Genomic DNA, 20,307 nt, shown 5'->3' with positions numbered 1-20,307 from the left:
AAGATAGGGGACATGCTAAAAGGTATAAACCGCGCTCCCAACCCTACCCTGTGTCCTGATATGTCCCTCCTTAGGTCTAGAAGCAGAAGATCTGCAGAGCATGAATTCTGTGTAGGTTTGCAAGCACAGCACAGAAGTTATTGCTTTTCAGGAGTACAGCCTAATATATGAATTTGCTTCTCTGTGTCTAAGCACACTAGAGTGAATTGAAGTCAAGTGTTTCAGTATGTGGCTTCATTGCATTTGCCATTTAATGGAGTAAATTAGATCATGCATTATTTAGATGAATGTAGCAATGTTTCTGAGACAGTTTACAGTCCCTTCAGATAAAACTAGACAAACATATTTTTCCAAAAACGTTATGCTTTGATCCAAAAACAGCAACCACAATAGTTCTCATGCACTGCAGCTACAGCAAGTCTGTGTGCCAAAAATCCTTGTTGCAGATTTTCTGGAAACAGAACAAAACATGGAAGTTTTCCTTTCAAAATACCCAAAGGAACGAGTCCATGTTACAGACTAGTGGCCTGTGAAAGATGCCTTTAAAAAAAAAAAAAAATTAAAACCACTTTGAAATTGTTAGAAACCAGGAAAGTTTTTACAAACTTGTGTGTATAGCTACAGAAATGAAAAAATGTCCAAAATGAAATATGAAGGAAAACGTGATTTAAAAAATTATAGCAATTAAAATAATTTTCAACCTGAAGAAAACACATACAGTTGAAGTAACAAGCAATGAAAACAGAGTTTTCTAACAACTCTAATGAAACTAGTTAAACAGTGGTGGAATGAATAGTTACCATCCTAATTTTGGTTTACCTGAAACAGTTGTCGTCATCTTCAAAGTTGAAAGGACTCGTCCTTTATTAATAAATGTTGCTTAAGCAAGCACTTCTCTCTAAAAAAAAATTAAAATATTTTATTAAAAAATCTCTATAAATCCATTAGACAGTAGTAAAGAAATGGGGGAAATTCCATCAGCTGATATATCTTCAAGCTACACAGGACAAAGCATTATACAAATACATCATATAGAGCAATCCTCCTCTGGCAGGGAAACGACAAAGAGACCGTCCATAATCTCCATGGTATTATGAACAAAACAGTCAAGCTCATTAACTGGACATCATTTAGTACTTTCTTGTAAAATCACACTGAATATATTACATTAAACTATTTGCCTGTAATTCCACTCTGTTTGCTAAATATCAATCCAGTTTTGTACTAATTCCTCAGATCTTGTCAATATTCACAATCCCCGCTAGAGGGCATCACACATTTCCTTCAACAAAAACACACTGATGTTAACTGAATAAATTAATTCACAGGGAGAAGTCAATGACAATGATCGCTAGCACACTGCCAGACTTTCAAGGTAAGTATTCTGCCAATCTGGGTCCTGAAACAAGTCCTACAGAAGTCAGTGGAAGTCTGTTATCCCCATTAATAGGAATTGGAGCATGCTATAAAAACAGTCCACATGCTTTAGTGCAACAAAACAGAGAGATGACTTTTCATAAATGCAACTATAAGAATATCAGAATTAATTACAGTGACCTGCTAAACACCACTGAACCACCATAATGGGACTTATAGAATAACAAACAAAATCCCATAAGAGTTAGAACAGCAGCAAAAAAACTCTTCAATATATTAAGTTAATAAATATTTGCAAATGATATTCTTTCTATTACAGTATGATCTTCACTGTATTACAGTAAGAAAGTAATACAAAATTAAACAAAACATAAAAATAAGACATCCCCTGTTACCTCAGCAGGAACACTTATTTGGGGAGAGAAAAAGGAAAAATCCCCCAGCCAACTTCTATTGTCGCTTCCTAAAAACTGATCATAAGATAAAAACATGACCAATGCATGGAACAAATAATAGATTCAGCTAAAATACTTTGTTTTGTCAGAAGATGGAGTCAGAATAACTGAAAGGAGCTCTGCCTTGGACAGAATCAGATTATTGCATAGATTACTCATTTCAGAAAGTATTTGGCAAGATTCAGCTATCTACTACATAGGAGAGTGGCACTGTTCAGAATCCACTATATCTGATCGTGAATCTGAAATTGACATCATCAATGGGATAACCTCCCTTAATTTTTTATGCAAGTGAATTTAGCCAGATTGGCAGCAATGTAGACTGTAGTACCCAATTTATCCAAAGTACAGGAATAGAATGAGCAGTGGCAATGCAAGCATCCCTACAAATGCTCTGCCAACGTTAAACTGAGAATCCCCTCTATGAGAGAAAGTTCAGTGCTTATAATGATTCAGTCCTTGGCCTCTCTCTGCTGACACTGCCAAAATGTGCACCGATTAGTAGTTGCTTTTTCTCTAATGCAGACACTAAGGAACTGAACAAAGGCTACTGACTCATTTCACATCAGTCACTTTCTAAAGATTGGTCGGTGGCCTGTTTCACTTATCAACCATGCATGGATTCAAGCTAGCAGCCTACAGGTGACAAGCTCTGCATCTCACTTGTCAACCAGTTTCCAAAATAAAACCTCAGAAGAGTCAAACTTTAAAAAGAACCATGATGTTAGTAAAACACTGCAAAAAGCTTAAAATTAGATAAACTAAAGCAATGTTAGCTTCACAAGCAAGCTCTGGCTTATCAAACTGTGTTAGATAATTCAACAACAAAAAAGGGAGATGAGATGTTCAGGATCTCATTAAAACACACAACAAAAAAATCTCAAGCTTGCCAAAGTTAAAAAGCATACAGAAGAACATCAGAGTTACAAACATCAGAGTTATGAACTGACCAGTCAACCATACACCTCATTTGGAACTGGAAGTACATAATCAGGCAGCAGCAGAGACAAAAAGAGAAGCCAATACAGTACAGTGTTAAAAGTAAACTACTAAAATAAAAGGAAAGTAGCATTTTTTTTTCTAATAAAGTTTCAAAGCTGTATTAAGTCACTGTTCAGTTGTAAACTTTTAAAAGAACAGTTATGACATTTTGCTTAGAGCTGTGAACATTTCAGAGTTACGAACAACCTCCATTCCTGACAGGTTTCAGAGTAACAGCCGTGTTAGTCTGTATTCGCAAAAAGAAAAGGAGCACTTGTGGCACCTTAGAGGCTAACCAATTTATTTGAGCATAAACTTTCGTGAGCTACAGATCACTTCATCGAATGCATACTGTGGAAAGTGTAGAAGCCTAACCAATTTATTGAGCTTACGCTCAAATAAATTGGTTAGTCTCTAAGGTGCCACAAGTACTCCTTTTCTTTCTCCATTCCTGAGGTATTCATAACTCTGAGGTTCTACTGTACTTACAAGTAACCCAATATAAGTATCAGTCAACAGCAAATAAGAGGAATATGGCAAGTGCAGGAATACCATCATGTCAAGAGATTTAATTACCATGTCCAAGCATAAAGATTTTTTTTTTAAAAGAGAAGGAAAGTGCTCAAGTACATGCTCCATCCCATAGAGAGAGGCAGCTGAACATCTCAAATAGGCTAAGTACAGGCAGAAGATGATTCAGCTGAGTGCAAGATGTTTATATGGAAAAAAGTGCATCTGGCAAACTGTACCAGAATGATCATGTAGTGATTCATTGGTGAATTTCCTTAGGAGAGGGATGGCTAAAGCCAACAGCAGACAGAGCATACGCCAAGCCACAAAAAGGGGAAGGTGAGGACGAGGTGGACAATGCCTATCCAACCCAGCAGAGAATTTACTGAAGCTGGAGGTAGTGAATTGTTATTTAGCAACGAAGTGGTGGGGGTGTTTTTGCATATGGGACATTCACACCACTTTAAAGAACACCACAGAAAACAGGTATTAATCCAGGGAAGTCCTATGGTCCTGTGTTACACAGTAGAGACACCGACTCAGTGGGTGCTCAGAGGCTGGAGCACCCCCAGTGAAAAAAAATAGTAGCACCCACCCACCAATTAGCTGTTTCGCAGGCTCCACGGATCAGCTCCTCTTCTCCACTCTCCCCTCCCCCCCTCGCCCCGCCAGCACCTCCCACGATCAGCTGTCTGCCAATGGTCAGGAGGCACTGACAGGGGGAGGAGCAGGGGGGGGGCCTCAGGGGGTGGGGTGGAGGCAGGAAGAAGCAGGGTGGGGTGGAGCCTTGGGGAAGTGGGGGCAGGGCCTCTGGGCGGAGCAGGGTTGGAAAACCCCTGGGGAAAGCTGAAAGTCAGGGCCTGTGTTACTCAGGTCAGACTAGAGGAGCACAATGATTCCTCCTAGCCCTACACCTCTGCGCTTGGGGAGGGGGCGCGGAGAGGGAATTTCCTCAGCTTCTGTTTTAGTCAGTCACTGAAGAGCTCTTGCCCCACACTGGATACCTCGCCCTGCCCCTTCTCTCCCCCTACACCTCGATCCCTCTCCACGTGGGCTCCCCCTGTCCCCTCCCCTCGGGATACCCCTCCATCTCTACCCCTCCCTTTACCCTGCTCCCTCCCGGCGGGGTGCACGTGGGAAGGGGCAGGAAGGGGGGGAAGGGTGATGGTGATGCCCCTACCCCTCCCATCCCATCCCAGCCCAGCCCGACGTGAACTCACCTCTTCCCACGCGCCAGGCTCAGCCCGCCCGTCCTAAGCCCCCACCCCGCCGCTGCCGCTGCCGCTGCCGCTGCCGCACTCGCCTCTCGCTCTCACCAGCGGCGCCTCCGTTTCCCGCGCGCGCTCTTTCCCTCCCTTTCCCAGCCCGCCGCAACTTCCGCAGCCGGCTCCGGCCCCTCCCGACCAATCACAGAGCGCGCTCCGCTAGGATTGGTCCGGCTGAGCCCCCGTACTGCGACGGGTGGTGGGCGGGAAGCGAATAAAGCGGGCGTGGATTGGCCCGCCTTCCGCCAATGGGCGGTGCCGGGTAAGAGCGGTGCGGGGGGCTGCGTGTTTCCGGAAGACGTGGCGGCCGCTTCTGCCGCTGCTTCCAGCCACCTCCCCCCGCTCCGTTCCCTGCTGCTTCTGCCGCCGCCGGCCTCGCCGCCACCATGATCTCCCTCACCGACACCCAGAGTAAGCGTCCGCCCGGCCCGGCGGCTGCGGGGCTCCGCGCGGGGGCTCCTGAGGGGCGGTTGGTTGCTGGGGGGTGCTGGCGTCGGGGGGGGAGGGGGACTCTGGCAGGGAGCTCCCGGGGTGCGGTTGTTGAGCGGCACGATCTGGACGCCGCTTGCCTGGGCGGTGGCGTCGAGTTCGGGGGCGAGACCGAGCGCGCTTGGCCGCTGCTCCTTTGTTCCTGGGGCCGGGGTCTGTGCCGCGCTCCCGTGCCGCTTCCTGCGCGCAGTTGAAGAGATGATGCGGGGGGGTCCCCTTCACCCCTGCGGGGCGGGGGAAGGGCCTTACCGGCTCCAGGGTCGTTTCCGTTCGTCTTCGTCTGGTCACCCTCCCCTCCCGCTGGACACGTGCGCCGGGAGGCCTCTCCAAAACCCGGGATCCCTTGGGCGAGCTTCATGCGCCAAACACGGACTGAAGTCCGAGCAGCCCTGGGAGCGAGGGGTCCAGGGAGCTGTGTGTGTCACTATTTACAGTGTGTTTTCAAACGTCTCCTTTCGACGAGCCAGCCCTGCCTTAGTTCCCCTCTCGTTCGAAAAGGAAAAGTTGCCTCAGCCATACTCCTCCACCCTGCATGTGATGAAACGTGGGAGCCATTCCCAGTTAATTTGGAGGACTGAATTTTGAGGCAGTGTATCTAATTGCTGGTACATCCTTTAATAAAACTGGTAGGTTTATAAGCAATGAAATAAAAATTGCACAGGGTTCCGACTTCTGAAGTGAGCTGCAAACATCCCAAGTAAAATTATACAAGTACCACACATCTGATCAGCCAACAAACTGCATGTCATGAAGCAATCTTGGTAACAAAACCAGAATCTATTAAGACCAGAAGTCAGAGGGCCAGATTTTCTTTACATTAAGGCTATTTACACTGCTTTGGCAATGTAAAAAGCCTTTAAAGTGAGTGTAAAGCACATCGTACATTTGCATAAGAACATAAAAATGGCCATAGTGGGTCAGATCAATGGCCCATCTAGCCCAGTATCCTGCCTTCCAACTGTGGCCGATGACAGATGCTTCAATGGGAATGAACAGAACAAGGCAGTCATCAAGTGATCCATCCTCTGTCCAGTCCCAACATCTGGCACTCAGAGGCTTAGGGGTACCCAGAGCATGAGATTGCATCCCTGACCATTGCTGCTAATAACTGCTGATTACTAAATTACTGCTAATTAAATTTTCCATGAATTTCTTATTCTTTTTTTAGCCCAGTTAGTTTTTTCCTTCACGATATCCTATCGCAACGAGTTCCACATGTTGACTAAGCATTGTGTGAAGAAGTACATCCTTACGTTTGTTTAAATCTGCTGCCTATTAATTTCATTGAGTGACCCCTGGTTCTTGTGTTATGTGAAGGGGTAAATAACACTTCTTTATTCACACTCTCTACATCATTCATGATTTTATAGACCTCTGACATATCCACCATAGTCATTTTTTTTCAAAGCTGAACAGTCCCAATCTTTTCAATCTCTTCTCATATGGAAGCTCTTTCATACCCCTAATCATTTCTGTTGCCCTCCTCTGTACTTTTTCCAGTTCTAATATATCTTTTTAGAGATGGGGCTACCAGAACTGCACTCAGTATTCAAGTTGTGGGCGTACTATGGATTTATATAGGCACATTATGATATTTTCAATTTTATTATCTATCCCTTTCCTAATGGTTCCTAGCATTATCTTTTTTGACTGCTGCTACACACTGAGCAGATGTTTTCACAGAACTATTCACAATGATTCCAAGATCTATTATGACTCAAGGAAGCTAATGCAGACCCCATCATTTTGTATGTATCGTTGGGATTACCTTTTCCAATGTGCATTACTTTTCACTTATCAACACTGAATTTCTTCTGCCATTTTGTTACCCAGTCACCCAGTTTTGTGAGATCCCTTTGTAACTCTTTGCTTTGGACTTAACTATCATAACTAATTTTGTCTCATCTGTAAACTTTGCCACCTCAATGCTTATTCCTTTTTCCAGATCATTTATGAATATGTTGAATAGCACTGGTCCCAGTACAGATCCTTGGGGAACCTGCCATTTACCGACCTCCACTGTGAAAATTTACCATTTATTCCTACCCTTTATTTCCTATCTTTTAACCAGTTATTGATCCATGACAAGGCTTCCCCTCTTATCCCATGACTGTCTACTTTGGTTAAGAGCCTTTGGTGAGGGACCTTGGACTTGGACTTTCAGAAAGCCTTTGACACTATATCTTCTCGATCACCCTTGTTCACATGATTTTTGACATCTTCAAAAATTGGTGAGGCCTCATTTTCCTTTACAAAAACTGTGTTGACTCTTCCCGAACATGTCACGTTCACCTATGTATCTGATAATTCTGTTCTTTGCTGTAGTTTCAAACAATTTGCCCGATATTAAAATAACAGTCTTACTGGCCTGTAATTGCCTGGATTGCCTCTGGAGACTTTTTTAAAATTGGCCTTCCACCGGCTGTCCTCTAGTCATTTGGCACAGAGGTTGATTTAAGCCATAGGTTACATACCACAGTTAGTAGTTCTGAAGGCGCTCAGATATGAAATTGCACAACTCTTGGGTGAATATCATCTCATCCTGGCAAATTATTACTGTTTAATTTATCAATTTGTTCAAAAACCAACTTTGTTGATAACCTCAATTTGGGACAGTTCCTCAGATTTGTCACCTAAAAAGAATAGCTCAGGTGTGAGAATACTTCCTCACATCCTTTGCAGTGAAAACAGATGCAAAGAATTCATTTAACTTCACCACAAGGGCCTTGTCTTCCTTGACTGCTCCTTTAGCACCGAGATCGTCCAGTAGTCCCACTGATTGTTTGGAAGACTTCTGATCTACTTAAAAAACAAAAAATGATAGTAATTGCAATGGCCGTTGCGGGTTGGTCTGGTCCTCTCACCAAGGTATTGTCACTGCATCTTGTGCAGTATGTTCAGGAATTCATCTCTCATCGGCCTGTGACTAGTATATTTAGTCCTATGGCTAGCAGGTGTCTGGTACATCTTTCAAGACCTGCTTCCTGGTAGCGGTTGATGCTTCATCTCTTTTACACAATTCAAATTGATAAGGACATCCATGATGTTTCTCTTTTCTAGTGTGACTGGAGTTGGGGAAGAGGGCAGATTCCAATTACAGTCCTCAGTCATTAATTGATTTTGATATGTTTAAGTTTATAGTGAAATATGGGTGTATATATTTTGAACATCAGATTAGGGTGTGGATTTTTACAGTATATTTTAACAGAACATCTAAAGTAATAATTTTGTCCTTGTAATAGTAGTGCAAATTTAATTACTGGTAGATCTGAAATCTGTTTGTAATCAAAATGAAAATTGAAGCAAATTTTAAAAATATGTGCTGTTACAAGTCAGTCCACTGAATATAATTTGGATATCAAATGGTGTTAAACAATATTGAGAGACGAGCTCACAAAAGAAAGGAAGTTAAAAGCTATCAGAGTAGATATAGCTACACAGAGGCATTGTGAAATCTTCTACTATTGCTAGTAAGTGGAAGTGCTAGAATATATAAGCTGCCAATGGTTTTACCCCTGTGCTGTCTGACCAAGATAAGACAACACTGGATATGTCTATGCTGCATTTAAAAACTTGCTGCTGGCAGTGCCAGCTGACTCAGGCTGATGGGGCTTGAGCTAAGAGGCTGTTGCAGTTGCAGTGTAGATGCTTGGGCTGGAGCCTGGGCCCTAGGACCTTGCTAGGTGGGAGGGCCCCAGAGCTCAGGCTTCAGTCTGAGCAGGAACCTCCATGCTGCAATTAAACAGCCCCTTAGCCCAAATGAGTCAGCTGGCACAGGCCAGCTGCAGGGTGTCTAATTGTGATTAAAACATTGTCACCCAGTTTACACTCGTGCTCGGACTGTTGAAGCTTTGCTGCTATTCAAGCAGCTGTAGGAGAACTTCACAGAAACCTCAATCTAAATGAGGCCAAAGGCCTAAACTTGCAGCCATTTGTGTTTTGATCTTGATCACTGTTGCAGAGAAGAATCTTGTAGGTTTGATCTTCAGGCATCCCTACTGAAACTTACCTTGCAGTGTAATCTAACATATGTCTAAAGAACTATAATTTTAAAAACTCAAACTTTGATTTACTAACAGGTCACTCAAAATCAATGATAAAGCTGTGTTTGTTTTCATCTACAGAATTCCGATATACACATGCGCAATTGTGTGTATATGCTGAACTTTATTTCAATATGTAACTTCAAATTTAGTGACGTATTGCACAATATACAGTACACTTCATACCCTTCTTATAAATCACATCATCAAAGAAGTCTCTTAGTTAAAATCACAACATTTATGACAAATTGGAAGCTTTAAAATGAATTGTTATCTGAAAACTTCTTGAAGCAGGACCTACTTTATTTTCCATGCTTGTAACAATTTAAATATGGCCATAACGAATTCTACCTAACTTCCCCCCACATCAAGAGGAACTAAATATTTCCACATTTTACATTAATTTTTGCAACCTATTCATGTCAACTCTTAATTTGTGAAATAAATTTTCTTATTTGTATGCATCGGTGCTATTCTTTTACTAACCTTTTTTAAATATTTTTTTTGTATTGCAGAGATTGGAATGGGATTAACGGGCTTTGGTGTGTTTTTCCTTTTCTTTGGAATGATTCTCTTTTTTGACAAAGCACTTTTGGCTATTGGAAATGTAAGTGTTTGCTGTTCACATTTTAGTTTATACACATAGTTTCGACATGGAAGGATAGAGTATTTTAAGTACATGATGCATTTGTATTAAATGTTCCCTTTTGAGATTTTTTTTTAATCAAAGGGAAACGGAGCCTTGGAAAATAGACTCATAGAACCCTAGGTTTAGAAGGGGCAAGGGTCATCTCGTCTAATCCCTGCCAAAATGCAGAATTTGTTGTGTCTAAATCATCCAAGACAAATGGCTATCCAGCCTCCTTTTGAAAACCTCCAGTGAAGGAGCTTCCATGACCTCCGAAGGGAGTCTGTTCTATTGTCCTACTGTTCTTACAGTTAAAATTTTTTTCCCTGAGATATAATCTAAATCTGCTATACTAAAGCAGAATCTGGTATAAGAGAGAGATTATGTTCAATGCCTTAAGTGCTCAACTTCCACTGACACTGAAAGTTAAACCAATCCCCCCATCACTCTAAAGATGGTACCACTGAGTCAGACTTAAGTTTCTTCACTGTGACTGACTCATGCTGCAGCCGCTTGTTTCACAGATTCTATAGATTAGATTGCTCGGATTGACTGTCATGTGTAGGTCTACACAGCAAAGAAAACCCGTGGCTGGCCTGTGGGGCTGTTTCATTGCTGTGTAGGTTTCCAGGCTGGGACTGGAGCATATATAGGACCTTGTGAGATGGGAGGGTCCCGGAGCTCAGGCTGCAGCCTGAGCCAGGAAGTCTACACAGCAATGAAACAGCCCTGCATCCTGAGCCCTGTGAGCCTGAGTCTGCTGACACAGGTCAGCCACAGGATTTTCTATGCTGTGTAGATGTACCCTCTGAGACCTTTTTTACAGTCCTGTATGTAAGATAACTTAATAGAATTTGCATATTTATTTCCATCTAAGAACCCTAATATTCTGTAAACACTAACAAATTTAGCCTCTTAACACTTTTTGGAGATAAAGAAGTATAATTAAGTGAAAATTGCTAATAATAAATTGAAAAACTCACCTCTTGTCTGTGGTGAGTAGGAACTTTTACTAGTCAATGCCTTCATCTTCTGCAGTTTTTATTTTTCACTTAAAAAATTAAATGTCTTGCTTCTGCAGTAGATAACTTTCCCACATTAACTGAATATAAACTGATGTGATGTTGCCTTTCTAAATATGACACTTCCAGTGCTTCTGCTGTTCACAGCTTTGTCCATCTGCAGGAGATGAAAACTAACTAGAGAATTGTCGTTTTTCAATTGTTGCTATTCAGAACAATTCTTCACTCTGTTGCTACTGCTTGTGGAAGCTAGCAACAGCAGGGCAAATGTGGAAGCTGTTCACTGAATGAAAGTCCCAAAATATATACTTGGAGGTGGGTATAATCGCAGAAGCCCCTACCCCTACGGTATCAAGAAAGAGAATTTGTATATTGCAAAACATACATAAAATAAATATTTGGAATACAAAAGGAAAAACCAAAAATATAGGGTAGGAGGTAAATAACTCAGTGTAGGGAAAGTGATATAAAGTGGGAGAGAGAGAGAGAGAAAGTAAAGAGCAAACAGTACTGAAGACAACACAAGAAAAGATCAATTTTTTCCTTTCCTGTAAGGATATTATGAGTGATACCGGGAAGAGAAAAAGATGCAACAAGAGAGCAATATGAGAAGAGTAAAAGTGCCATAGTACATGTGTGTTATTCCTTTAAAATGTAGCTGGTGTGGCTTTGAGGGTTTTGCAGCACAAGTAGGTTTCACTCTAGCTAGTAGGGTTAGTTCTCAGACTGGCAGGTGGCAGTTGTGATTAGAGAAAGATAATTAGACACTGATAGGTGAGTGTCAACTATTGTCAATGGAACTGCTTGGTCAAACAAGGTGAGTAGCATTTATTCTATAACAGTGATAGATTGATAAACTAATATCAAAGCTGAGATTGTAGTGAAAAACAAGGAGCATCAAGGCTGATACTTTATCTTCAGTTCTTCCCATTATGTTATAATGAATGTGCTTAAATATCTATAAACATCATGCATATGCATTATGTTGACCCACAACAGCTAAATACAAGTTATGGAAGGTGAGTCAGTGACTTAAAGAAACACTGCCAAGGTTAATAGAGCAAAATATGATCTGCCACTTACTAAGGCTTGTGTACACTAAAAGTGCTAGACAGTCCAAGGCTTCAGTATTGGTCAGGGACATGATTAGGGTCACGTCTACATTACAAAATACATGCCTTAATTTTTGGAGATAACTGTTGTCATAGAGACTCCTGACATGGTTGTATTTGTAATGTAGATGCTTTGTGTATCAAATTTACAAACGGTGAAGGAAATGGGATTGAAGTAAATACTTCCACATCATAACATTTCCTGTTTTGTAGAATGGTTCTGAAATATTTGTAAAACCCTAAATCCATTTGGAATATATTCTCTCATTCATTGTTGTATTTGTCTCTTGTCTCTTTCAGGTTTTATTTGTGGCTGGCTTGGCTTTTGTTATTGGTTTAGAAAGAACATTTAGATTCTTCTTCCAAAAACATAAAATGAAAGCAACAGGCTTTTTCCTGGGTGGCGTGCTTATAGTTCTCATTGGTTGGCCCTTGATAGGAATGATCCTTGAAATTTACGGATTTTTCCTTTTATTCAGGTAAGACTTTTTTAAAATGGGGTTCTTCATTGGTATCTTTTTGTTATTAGGAGGAAATGTTTTTCCTAATTTGGCAGCATTCGCTGATTCCACAACAGTTGCTAAACTGCAATTTCATCTCTAAGCACACTTTTTATAATTTGTACAAATTCTTAATTTGTATTTGTAACAACCTGGAACTGGATGTGTACTAGTTTGATACTTTTAAAATCAACATTGCCTAAATCTGTTTGATATTTGTTACACTGTTTCTATTGTGTGAAAAATTGCGCATGGCAATTTCACAGTCTTCTCTCTCCCTCTCTTCTTCCCCCCGCCCCCTCCACCAAACAAGGATTTTTTTTTTTTAAAGGAGTATCCTTTGGGCCTACAATGTGGACTTTGTCTAATTTAAACATCAACCCCAGTAAAAACCGAGTTTAAATCCGAAGAAACCACAATATTCTTTTTTTTGGGGGGGGGACACTTATTTTATTTAAACGTTTCCTTCTAGTGTTTGCAACCTTGGTATTGTGCTAGTGTATGGGAAACAGAAACTAAAACAGACTTGTTTTCATTATCCAGTCACCTTATGTCTCATACTGCTTATGCCTAGCATAATCACTAAAATGGAGCAGCATTTTGTTATATGGTTAACAAAAGTGAGTTATATAAATGTAATTATAGCAAGTTTCGTACTTGTGCCTAGCGTTCCCATAAGAAGCCATTCATCATTTTTCTTCATATCACTTCTGACTTGCTGAAATCCCCATCCTTTGGAGGGAAAGAGGAAAATGTCATATAGATGACACTATAGACCTTTTTGAATTTAACCCTGAACTTCTGATTAAATCAAAACTATTTAACTGAAATTGTCATGTGTCTCCTGACTGCAGTATAGTAGTCACTAAAGCTTTTACTATGGTGCTGCAGTGGCAGGTGAAAATTAATGCAGTTGCTGTGGAAGTCAAAGGAAATGTGACTTGGCTCATAATATCTTTAACTCACTGAAGTTGGATATATAGTCCTATATTTAAACACTTAGGTTGGGAATTTCAAAAGCGCTCAACATTGACCTGCCTTTGCTCCTCCTAAAATCAATAGAATTTTTATTGTTGACTTCAGTGGGAGGAGAGCTATGCCAAAAGCAGAATGCTTTTAAAAAGTCCCATCCTTAGATCTTCCCCGTTTTTGTTGGCCCAAGTTATTTCATCCTTAACTTGCGAAGTATTACATGTTTTGCAAATGGTTATGCATTGGTCTAAGACTTCCTTCAGTAATTGGTATGTTAACAAAGAGGCAGTTTTGCTTTAGTCACTTGTAAATTGACTCTTAAATTTTGTTTTAAAGTTGTAAAAGCATATGTACCTCATCGCATCTTTAGGGAATCATAATTAGGGTACCGTGTCTGTCACAGATTCTGTGGCCCTGGCAGTGGTCCCTGGCTGGCCGGTGCAGCCATGGTCTGCTGGCCCCAGCAGCGCTTCCCAACCAGCCGGCCGGAGTGGCAGCAGTCCCCGGCTGGAGCAGCCGCAGCCCTCAGCAGTTTATTGCCCATGACCTGTCCTTGAGTTTTACTAAAAATACCATGACTAAATCATAGCCTTAATCATAATATGAATTATTTCACTGAGTATATTAAAATGGTTTATTTTAATGTGCTATTTGCATCTCTGATCAGCCACTTTGAAGCTAGAAAAATTGCTTTGGTAACATTTGAAAGCTTTAAAAGCAACAAAGGACATTGTAAAAAAAAAATCTGAAATGTTGTCTGTGGTGGTACATCATGTCTCAACAGTGCTTGCTGTGTGACAGTAGTTTAATATATATGAAAGAACAATCTCCAAAATAATGAAGTGGCTAAAATTAATGCTACACAGAGTCCTACCACAATCTTTTAAAGGAGAACAATTAGATTATTTATTAACTAGGGGACATTAAATAGCTCTCATAGTCTTACTTTCAAACCTAAAAGACTTTGGAGCGTAAAGGCACTAAACTTTAATTTAACTCTTTTCTTGACACTTGGTAAATCTAAAATTTGTTCTAAAACAAATGGTGCTATTTCTTACCCCATCTCCACTATGGTGCTGCATTTGTTATATCACTCTGACTTCCGTAACAGGGTACCGTATCAAAAAATAGGTGTGTCTGCTGCAGAATCAAATAGGAAGAATAAGCTCTCTCCCACGCATCAGTCTGAAATGGCAAAAGAAACACAGGAAATAACTGGTCAAATGCATAGCTTTTTACGTAAACTTTCTTTTTCAAATTTGCTTTAGTAGTCCCCCTTGGAATTACAGTAGAATCTCACAAGTTCTCACATAGCTAATCTGTATATCGCATAATTTATTCAAACAGCTGTACTCCTACTTCTCAGAAAATGTCTAATAAATAGCTGCTGTACTGAGGCCTTCATTACTTTATAAAATGCATTTGCACTACATTAATGATGTACTATCAAACAGGTTAAACACGTTTGTCAAAATAAGTGAACAGATGGTATTTTAATGGTACAGCCTTTGTTTTTGTAATTATTTGCTTGTTAAATTTGGTAATCTGCAATGAGTCCCAGGTTAGTCAGTAAGTTTCTCAAAACTTTAAACATTGTGAGAGAATTTCTTTTCCATTAAAACATCGAATCAGCCCATGCATCTGTCATAATGTACCATAGTGTCAGCTTCTGAAATAATTTAATCCTATATTTGGGCATAAAAGTAACTGGTGAAATGTACTAAATATTGGTGGGATTTTCAAAAGTACTCCAATTGTTAGGATTGCAGGCCCTAGTGACCTCAACATGTTCCTAACTCACTTAGGTACTTTATAAAATCCTACCTCTATTGGGTGAGATTTTCAAAACGTTTGGGGGGGGGGGGGCTTTTGAATATTGTATTTTTTCCTGCCACTACTTTCTCTCCCCCCCCTCCTGAATTAGGAGATCCCATATTTTCTACTAACAAGCTACAAGTAATTTTTTTAATGTAATCTCATTTCAAATAACTCATTTTTTCGTCCAATCTAATATGTGAGAATAATATCACATCATGTTGAACCTATGTAACTTCAGAATCTTTTTGTTTAAAGGGGTTTCTTTCCTGTGGTGGTTGGTTTTATTAGAAGAGTGCCAGTCCTTGGATATCTCTTGAATTTACCTGGTATAAGCTCGGTAAGTATTCATCTACTTAACATTAAGTTTGAATCTTTTTGTTCAATCCATGGTGGTTGAATATTTAGCAAATAATAATGCAGAAATACTATGCATGTAGTCATAGACCAATAAATGGTTACTGTGTATGCTTTTTGTACAGTTCTTGCACCATACAAGTCATATTCAATCCTAAAGAAGAGATTAAAATAAAATGAATTTCCACTGAAGCCTCAAAAGTAAAGAGACTTATAGCTGATTATCCCTGCATCATTATACTCAAGTTTTGAATTAAATATGCATGTTACAAATGCCAATGATCTGAGACTCCGTTATTCGGGTACACCAGTGGTCAAAAATAACGTTGGGGCGGTGTTAATTCTGACTTAGGTTTTTGTTTGATCTACTTTATTTTGCGTAAGTTAAACATAAAAAAGCCTCAGAGTAATTTCAAATTGCTCTCTTTCAGTCTAGCATAGACCTTCAAGATGGGTCACAAATATGCCTAGTTGCTGTCTCTAGGCACCAGCATCCTTTGTGTACGTCCTTTGGTACCATATTAGTAAATGGATTTTTTGAATGAGATCTGTTGGTATAATTCATTGGGTTAATTCATAATGCCAGAAGAACAATCGTGATGTAGCATGTTGATGGCTGGAAGTAGAGCCTTGTCTATGCTAATGCATGTATAATAAGGAAATAAACTAGATATATTATTTTTTACTATATGGTAAAGTGAAAACGTTGTTGGATCCATAAACTTTCATGTGATACATAATCATTTAATTAATATTTATTCAGGTCCACTATGCTTGGGATAAGTTTTGCCATTTACTAAGATTGTTTTTTTTCAAATGTCATTTGTCATTCTTTTAACGAAATAGCCAGGGAATAGAAGAGAGGCAAATAGCACTCGAGAGAGGGTAACCTAGGATTTGTACTGTGCATACGTCTCTTTATATTTGGAAATTTGTAATTGTAAGTGTTTTAACCTTAGTCTTGAAAGCTACTGTTTAATACATACATTGTAAAATTCAGAAGCTGTACAACTAAGACATACAAAGTCCAGTTTGCAAAGATTGATTCATTTTAAAGTTCAAATTCATCTGTTTGAATGTTGTAGTCTAACAGTTCCAGGCCAAGGTCTGGCTTGTAATCCATGATCAATTGAATGTTCCACTCAGCAATTGATCTTACCTATATATATAAATTGATCTTAATTGGGTTAAATCCTGTTTAAAAAGATAATTGTTAATGTTTTATTCAAAGCCTACGTAGGCTCAGAAGAGAATCCACAGTAATGGTCAGTTGAAATATCTTATTTGGTCTGTTAATGCATGAGTGGCTGATATTTCTTTCTTTTAGTTAATTAATTGTTATTTTATTTTGGCCATTAAGCTAGCAGTGTTACCTGCATTTTTCTAATTTATGTTTTCATTCTGTTGCATCTTCATGTTGCACCGTTAATATCCATGAAAAACATATCATGCAGAAACACAAATTGCACTGTAAGATATTTTTAATGTCTACAAATTTATAAATCTCTCATGAGACCTTGGTGAGTACTATTTGACTATAATCATTTTCAGTCACCTACTAAATGCACACAAGTACTAATTTATAGTTCTGAGAGAGCATTTTGAATGTACATGCATAAACATGTGCAGGTAACTTAAAGAATGATTTTTTGTCTCTTCTCTCCCACAGCTTGTAGATAAAGCTGGAGAAAGCAACAACATGGTATAATGACAAGTGGGCAGAAGGCTGGTTCTAAATTTATTGTATTATTTATAAAGCTTTTGAAGAATATTCAGCACAAAGATTAAATTGTGTACAAAGGAAAAGCTTGTAATGTTCTTTACATAAAAGTTTAATTTAAAATGTATAGTCTACAAAATACATCATTAGACAAGAAGCTCAGCAAGCATGCTTCTGAGACAAGCTACTCCAAGAATTTGGGAAGTAAACCGAAGAGGTGAAAGTCATGGGATAACCCATGCCACAACTGTTCAAGACTGTTTTTGATGCTTTTGGAAAATATTCTAAACATAATGAACCCTCATGGAACTAACGGTGCCTGTACTTTACCTCCTTATTTTGAAGGTTTGGTAAAGTAAACAGGTCTTTATTTTTAAGGTGTTCCTCTTCTACCTACCCAACCCACCACCTGCCACATCCCAGAAAAAAAAAGGGTGGGGGAGCAGGCAAAAAATATTACCTGTTTAACAAAAGATGTCTTTCTTGCATAAAAGTTAAGATGGACAGTCATTTTTAAGTATCTGTAACAACAAAGGAAACCCCTCTACACTTCTACTGTAAACATTTTTGTAAATATGTGGCTAAAATAAAACTTCATTGTCCTCTTCGTGTTTCATAGCCAAATGTAAGTTGATTGGATTTGCCTTCAGTTTTGGAATATGCAAAAGGTCAATCTTTACTAACTTCGGTCTAAAATTGCAATTGGTTCAGAAGTTGTACAGTTTAGTTGGGAACTCTTGAAACTGACTTACACGCCTTTGGATTTTTTTTCCTCCTTGACTCATGTTATGTGTGCACATCAAGATGAGGATGTAGCTTTTTATTATTGAATAAACTTTTGCATATCCTGTTCAGTTCATGAAATAATGCATTTGGTTTCACACGAATCCTGTGAAATATACCCTATTTAAATATGAAACATGTTTTCAAATAGTTGGAAGCCCAGGCTTCTTTTTGCCATAGGATTACAAGTTACAAATCATATTTTTTACAGTAATAAAATGAAAACTTTAAACTCTGTGTGTGAGAGTTTCTGGAAAATTGAATTTAACAAATTAACTGAAAAACAAATGCCAATCCGAGTGTCTGTCTATATGACTTAGTTGCTGCTTGATTTCCGTCATTTTTAAATTATTTATCCCATCAATCATGAAAGCAATTAGGCAACTATAGAGCATGTATCTGATCTGGACTATAATTTTCTTTGGCTTGATTTGAGGTAAATGAAGATTGCATTTAAAGTGCGAGTAGTGATTTTTCTAATTTTGTTGGGATGTCTAACATGCATTCCAATAAATCTAGATTCATAGTATTTTTCACTGAAAGTCATCAGCAAGTAACTTGTATCTGTCCAAACATTGACTTTAGCAGTTTCTCAGAATTTTTTGACTCAAGTAGCTATAGTCTCATCAATCTAATAAGTGATTCTTTTGCAAAGTTAGAAGATACCAAACTAATTTTTTATAATGTTTTTAAGGTGGGACAAGCCATCACATACAAAATATACATTTTTGGAAGTAGTTTAAAAACATCTTTGTATATGTGGTGGGTTTTCCAGTTGCAGACGTATAAATCACCATAGATTATTTTCTAAATTTCCCCATTTACTTTGTTTTCTTCTGGGGAACAAGATGGTGGAAGGTAAAATGCAAAACACTTTGGGAACAAAATGAATAGGGCGATAACCTGGTAGCCCAGTACATCTTTTAAGTTTAGTCAGTGCGTATTATGGCTTTTTAATTTTAATAATGAAAGAACCTGGTTGTGGGTTGGGTTTTTTGGTTTGTTATATTCCTGATGGCATGTGTGTTAATTTACAAACAGGACTAAATATGACTTGTGGCTCCTACCTCAAGAGAAGAATCAATTTTAATTGCCCCTGTTATCTGTTCTGTTTCAAGCAACAGCTTTCTAACACTAGTTAAATAATTTACTTTCTGAACAACCAAATGGGCTTGAAATACTAGTCTGCATCATGGGTATCAAAAACATTTTTTTTAAAATCAGACAATGTACTTCATTTACAATAGATGTGGGAAAATGCTGCGGTCTTTACTCTTGTTTTCTAATAGGTAATCTAAAGTGCAAACGCTGGATTGTACCACATGACTGTGTTTTGTAGCCCTTTTTGGAAGCAAATTGCTTGATAAATTTATGCCAAGTACCTTCTTCCACAAGAACTTTGGACAGAATCTTTAAGATGTGACAATGTCTTGCTGTTCCATGATCTCTCAGCCCTTCGGTGAAATACAGAGGTCTGCAATTCACCTCACTTCTACTTGAATTCACTGTTTTACATCAAGTGTCAGCATAAGTGGTGCTCATTTTTTGTCAGGAATGAGATTGACAAATGTACTACTCAACTGAGAGGGGGCAACATTGTGTGTAGCATTTTGCAGTCTGTATCCCTCAAGGTAACATAGTCTCAAAGACAAACATCAGTTTTGCCAAGTACCTGTAAGTGGTGGGGAAGAAGTCAAAACTACTCCTTAGCCTTAAGTGTTTCTGTCATTGCAAAAATGTATCTTCTGTAACAGAAACATATTTGGAGCATTTCCTCTTTTAAATGTAATTTATAATTGCTGCGTTAAGGCTCACTAACAGATCTGTCCTGAGCAGATGAATACTGTAAATACACTTGTCATACCTTGAATAAATGAGTACTTTTTTCTATTAATTGTTCATGTAGTCTTATTTTTTAACTGCCACATCTTGGAAGAAAATATTCTATACCATTTTGCTTGCAGGAAGAGGGACACTGCAGTTATTATCTGTGATGCTGGATTGCATAGTGGAGCATATGGAGTCTGGTATGAGTGGCTTGTATTGGATCTTTGGAACATTGTTGTAGCCCGTGTTGGTCCCAGGATATTGGAGAGACAATATGGGCGAGGCAATATCTTTTATTGGACCAACGTCTGTTGGTGAAAGAGACAAGCTTTTGAGCTACACAAAGCTCTGTGTGACTGGAAAGATATTACTTCACCCACCTTGTCTCTTTTTTTTGTATTAAATCTGTCAGACAAGCATTTATTAGGTAGGCATCCCCATTGCTACTGTA

At 39.2% G+C, this 20,307-nt stretch overlaps 2 protein-coding genes across 2 annotated transcripts in view; one reads left to right on the top strand and one right to left on the bottom strand.

The window, feature by feature from the left end:
• Positions 1 to 4,672, bottom strand: part of RECQL (RecQ like helicase) — a 30,975-nt gene extending 26,303 nt beyond the window's left edge. Inside the window, exons 1-2 of the mRNA XM_077826534.1 lie at positions 4,544 to 4,672; positions 820 to 898 (exon numbers count right to left, since the gene is read on the bottom strand). Coding sequence (XP_077682660.1) covers positions 820 to 838 — 19 coding nt within the window. The 5' untranslated portion in view covers positions 839 to 898; positions 4,544 to 4,672. The remainder of the gene's footprint in view (positions 1 to 819; positions 899 to 4,543) is intronic.
• A 174-nt stretch (positions 4,673 to 4,846) lies between these two features.
• GOLT1B (golgi transport 1B) lies at positions 4,847 to 19,919 on the top strand. The gene is made up of 5 exons (XM_077826522.1): positions 4,847 to 4,999; positions 9,636 to 9,727; positions 12,183 to 12,361; positions 15,428 to 15,509; positions 17,196 to 19,919. The coding sequence occupies exons 1-5, from the start codon at positions 4,975 to 4,977 to the stop codon at positions 17,232 to 17,234; spliced, it is 417 nt and encodes a 138-aa protein (XP_077682648.1). The 5' UTR covers positions 4,847 to 4,974; the 3' UTR covers positions 17,235 to 19,919.
• The last annotated feature ends 388 nt before the right edge of the window (positions 19,920 to 20,307 follow it).

This window comes from Eretmochelys imbricata, chromosome 1 (genome assembly GCF_965152235.1).
Source record: "Eretmochelys imbricata isolate rEreImb1 chromosome 1, rEreImb1.hap1, whole genome shotgun sequence".
Taxonomy (NCBI): Eukaryota; Metazoa; Chordata; order Testudines; family Cheloniidae; genus Eretmochelys; species Eretmochelys imbricata.
The sequence above is the reverse complement of the archived record's forward strand: the minus strand, read 5'-3'. Positions and strand labels throughout refer to the sequence as shown.